This window comes from Ahaetulla prasina, chromosome 1 (genome assembly GCF_028640845.1).
Source record: "Ahaetulla prasina isolate Xishuangbanna chromosome 1, ASM2864084v1, whole genome shotgun sequence".
NCBI lineage: Eukaryota > Metazoa > Chordata > Lepidosauria > Squamata > Colubridae > Ahaetulla > Ahaetulla prasina.
Window position 1 is genome coordinate 326,142,095 of NC_080539.1, and position 5,278 is coordinate 326,147,372.

Here is a 5,278-nt window from a genome sequence, read left to right on the forward strand (position 1 = left end):
GAAGACCCCTGACAGGTCACTCCGGACGCTGACCTTCTACTCACGGGAGAAGATCGGACCGCAAGACCTATGTGTTGGTTCTGCCCTTGTCTTTGTGGATGTTGTTGCTGTTCGCACTGTATTGATTGTGTATTGTGTACCGGGTGTACTCTAGAGTGTGATATCAAAGTCATAGAGGATGTGTTGGGGCACTACCTGGTGGTGGGAGATACCACCTATTATACTCTTAAACTGTGCCCAACTGTTAGAACGGCAAGTACACAGCGTGCTGAGAGCAGGGATGAAGGCAGAGATCAACAGATTGCTACTATTACTTATGGTTATAGCGCTAGCCGAAAACAATAATGTCTGTGTCCGTAACATGGGACAATGGAGCCCCCCTGAGGACAGACCCAGAATCACCCAGTCCTATGCCATTGGCATCGGTGATTGTGGGGGACCTCCACCTCTGACCTTCACTCCTGAGTGCTGGACAGGGACGTTACCGCACCCGTGCCAGCACCCACGAGTGTTCGATAAAATTGCAACGGAAGCCTGTCGTGTGCGACGGCCGATAAACCCTGAGGCCTGTCGGTATGTGGGATACGTGCTTAGAAGAGGGATGTGCCTGACAGCGCAGTATAAAGGAATGGTACCAGTGACACTTGATTGTGGCCCACCCTTGTTCTGGGGCTGGGATCGCATTACGATGGTGACCCAACTGAAAACGGGTTGGGATGGGACCTGTATCATAAGATCCGCGTATCTGGTCACACCACGGATGCAGGCCCCAAGAGACGGCCCAGACCTCCAAAACAAAAACGGCATAAGAGAGACCTAGAAGGCCTAGAAGACCTAGGGCCTTGTACGGAGTGTATGAATAAGCAGGGGGAAGTATCATACTGCGGTAGAGTCCCTAGAGATTGTACCCTGTTTAACCTCACGTCATGCCTCTTTGTCCACCCCAGAGGAAACCACCTGCACATGTATCACAGGTGTCAGGGGCCTAAGGGTGTGAGTTGCTACCGGCTGCCGGCTACACCGGCCCCTGCAGCAAGGAGCGGGGTAGGCCACCACCTTCAGGGGTTTGAGGTGCTACCAGGGAAGTCCCTAACAGTCTTTGATGACTTGCTAACAGAACCCGAAACCATACTGGAGAAGAAGATACAGGAAATAAGGAAAGCTAGGGCCACTGTTAGCTTCCCATCAAACCCCCCACAACCGGGACGCCCACATCGCTCCCTACCTCACCCTCACCAGTCGAACGGAGGCCGCCGACACCGACTACCTCTTTAAACCGGCGTGTCCTCCTAGGCATGAGTACCAGTAGCCCAAGGAAAAAGGTACAGGTGCGTCCCACACAAAAGACGGACGACACCTGTTCGCCCTGTATAACAAAAGCCAAAATAGGACAGATGCTTATCAACACCTTAGTCTACCATACACAGGCTCCTAGGAATTGTAAACCCATGAAACAGAACTGTGTGCATAACAAAACTATGTACAGTTACTGTAAAGAAAACCAGAAGCTAGTTTGTTATAATCCCTCAACACCCATTCGCCTTAACTTTACATTATATACCGGATTGCCAAAAGCATGGTATAGACCAGAGCCAGAGGGAGGCGGAAGGCTGTTTTATATTAATCATACCACAGTCCTAAAAGGTAATAACCGCCCGGCCGTACTGATGTTTGATGCCTGTAAAGCGCTCTCATATGGATATGGTTCCAAATGCGGGTCAGAAGCGTGGGTAAAAACGTATTATTTCAACCACAAGTTTCTGTGTGGGGTAAACACCAAGGGTTGGCATGGTAATCCAGACCAATGGTTACCGTGTGGAGGAACCACACAATGTACAGGGTGGGCATGTGTATGCGACTACACTGGAGGTGGCTACAAAGGATGTCCACACGTCTTGTCCTTCCGTAGGGGAAATGGGAACATCATAATAATGGAACTGGCACAATCGTATCCATCTATGATGAGCTATGCTTTTGGGATAGACGGCCAGGGCAGGGATCCCCAGACGTATTTGACTATTAAGGTTGAAACTGTGTATGAAGGACAGGTCAAATCACTAGGGTGGACAATATATGATAAGCTCAGGGAAATGGAAAAGAACCCAGTGGATATCAGTCCCTATGCTAGAAACCTGTTTATAGAGATGGCAGAGGATATAGCCAAGACCCTAACAGTTAAGAACTGTTTTGTGTGTGGAGGTACTAACATGGGGGAACAATGGCCCTGGGAAGCAACAGAGGCAGCCCCCTCAATGTATAATAACATGTCAGTAGCAGGAAACATCACAGCCAGACATGAGAGCCAGGACATCATCTGGACGCTGACTACAAACCTGGTAGGAAACAATTGTTTTACTCGCAATGGGACCACTAAGGTAGGAGACCTGATATGTCTTGGTTCCTGGGATATAACCTATACAAGATGGCAATCACCAGGTAACTCGTCACAGCCTGACAAGTTCAATACCACCTTTCTATCTTACCTCAATCCATCCGACCCATCTAATATATGGAAGGCCCCAGAAAACATGTATTGGATTTGTGGACGGCTGGCTTATGAACAGCTTCCCTTTAATTGGTCAGGCTCCTGCATTCTAGGCTGGATTAAGCCATCATTTTTCCTTTTACCCATTCAAGCGAGACAAGTATTGGGGGTACCAGTATATGAACATCTGGGACAAAGGACTAAAAGAGGCTTATTTCCAGCCTACAAAATGGATGGAACACACCCTGATTCACCATTTTCATCCTTCCCATGTAAAAATCTAGCAGAATATGAGGAAAAAGACACCTCCGATTTGCAATTCTGGACCAATGAGAGAATTGTATGTACTTATGGTAGAGCAACATGGGCCGAGGATGGATCCTGGGGCTACCGGACTCCTGTCTATTTGTTAAACCGTCTCATACGTTTGCAGGCAATATTAGACATGGCTGGCATACGAATCAGCACTGCCCTCAACGTGCTATCAGATACCACAGATAGATTAAGGACAGCAGTATACCAAAATAGACTAGCCTTGGACTACATTCTAGCCAAAGAAGGAGGAGTATGTGGTAAATTCAATCTGTCTAACTGTTGTCTGCAGATCGATGAGACAGGTACAGTAATCAAGCAGTTAACCACTGAGCTAAGACAGCTTACATATAACCCCGACCAAGTATGGCACAAAGGAGTGAATCTCAAGGAAGTCTTCGGTAGTTGGTTCCCGAAATTACCTGGCTTGCAGGCAATCATGGCCCTCATAGGCCTTATTGCAGCTGGTTGTGTCCTCATTCCTTGTGTACTACCAATCTTTGTACGCACTATATCCAACAGCTTATCCTTGATAGCCAAAAGAAACGCTACGGCTCAGGTATGGCCATGTGGCAGCTAGGACACATGACTTCAGAGGTAAACGATGAAGGGTATGTTACTCTTCTGCCTTGAGATGAGTAACAAAGGGGGGAATAAGGTGGGTTGGTAAAGGAATATGAGAACCAAACAGACAGGTATCAAGCAGTAGGCCTTGTTCTGAAAGAAACATCTTTGGTCAAGCAAAAAGCCTTGTCAGCTGAAACAGATAAGCAGCTGCCTCCGGTGGACCATATACCCCCTACCACCCAGAAATATGCTGTGCTCAGATAACCACATCCTGCTGCCGTTGCAGATATTATGCTTTGCCATAACTGTAAACTTGTCTGTGTGACCCCCTGATATAATATCAGTTCCCCATTTCTGTTATTCTTGGAACTATACCCATATATGGAATGTAACATGCTGAGATAACATATTTGCTGCTTGCACGTAGCTATAAGGTATATAAAGCCTGGCTGGAAATCCCCTAATTTGTTCAGACTTACAGCCTTGTTCTGTACTTGAACCTGCGCATATATAATAAACCCTTCCTTCCCAGAGGAGCTGGCTTGACAATGCCTTTCCTGAGACAATGCCTTTCCTGAGAAGATTACCCACAAAAGTGGGGAGGAGATCCTGTTCTAATGTCTTTCAGCCCTGAAAAGATGACTCTGCAACTGTGGAAGCAGAGCACATGGTTCCAGATGCTGCCCCCAGAGGAGACCTTCCATTTGTTGGAGCCAGGAATTGAGTTTGAATCCAGCCCCCACTGAAAGTCATCACAGCAACCAGAGTGGAGCAGACCTTCCAAGCCTGACTAACCAGCCTTATCACCAAGCATGCTATCCAGCAGACATGAAAGAAAGGACCCTGAGTTGTACAAGTAAAGACTAAAAGACTCTTTTCAATTCCCAGAAGACAGCTTGAAAGACTATGGCGGGAGGGTGGAAATTCATTGTAATGTTTTCTTTCTTGTCTCATTTACATTGTAATCAGTCTAAAGTACTCATGTAAGGATTGTATTTGAGTGGCTACCACAGCAAGTTCTGAACACCTGAGATTTTTGTCTGGTGGGAGGGAAATATGTCCAAAATGTTTGTATTGCCTGAATTGTAAAAGTAGCTGCATACACAGGCACACACACAGAGAGAGACCATTCAGAATTAGACTGAAACTATTCCCTTCACTTACCTGCACACAAGACTTCTAGGTTGATTTTTGCTCTGTGGCACTAAAAGCCCCAGGAGTCAGATCTCCCTGCTAATTCCATGGGGGAGGGGCATCCCCCTCAGGTAATTCCTCACTTGAAGAGATAGCAGAAAAAGTGATATCCAAAACCCAAGCCCTGACTATGACTCACAAATGATGCTGCCCAGTTGCCCAGTAAAGCAAGATATGTTGCACTGGTGGTCTCATGAGTAGAAGTCCCAGGGCTCATTGTGTAATTTAAAGAAGAAAGGAAAAGCCTGGATTGCACACTGATTAACCTCAATTTGGACTGGAAAAAAATCTTGGATAGACTAAAGTAAGAGCTAGGCAGGTTCAGTAACCAACCCTTGGAAATGGGCAGCCTGTAATTTAAAGGAAAACCATGGCTGTGAAAATTTTGGGATGTGTGCTTGCTTGACCTGACTGGAAGCTCTCAGAAAGTGATATCTAACAGCTGAAATTAATTGGCATAGAAAATTGGATACTGTAAAATTCTTACCAGAACTTTTCCCTGGCTGCTAGACCTTCATGGTTGAAAGCTTTTGGGAGCCACTGAAGGAATCTTTTTCTGTTGTCTCTATCAATGGCTTCCTTTGCATCAGGAAAATTAAAAGCACCCACTGATTTGATCAATTTTAATTTTTGCCAAGAGCATGTTTCAAAACTCACGTTTTGAAAAAAAAAAAAGTAGGGATTGTAGGAATTTAGCACCCACCCTCCTAGATGAATGAA

At 46.1% G+C, this 5,278-nt stretch overlaps 1 protein-coding gene across 1 annotated transcript; it reads left to right on the forward strand.

Moving 5' to 3' along the window:
* Nucleotides 1-1,295: 1,295 nt before the first annotated feature.
* Nucleotides 1,296-3,377, forward strand: LOC131187814 (endogenous retrovirus group 3 member 1 Env polyprotein-like). Its single transcript, XM_058162474.1, has one exon. It carries the CDS (start codon nt 1,296-1,298, stop codon nt 3,375-3,377), a length of 2,082 nt encoding a protein of 693 aa, XP_058018457.1.
* Nucleotides 3,378-5,278: the final 1,901 nt, after the last annotated feature.

What these genes read in the sequence shown, in the direction of transcription:
- LOC131187814 (XM_058162474.1), top strand. Translation starts at nt 1,296, where the DNA reads ATGAGTACCAGTAGCCCAAGGAAAAAGGTACAGGTGCGTCCCACACAA.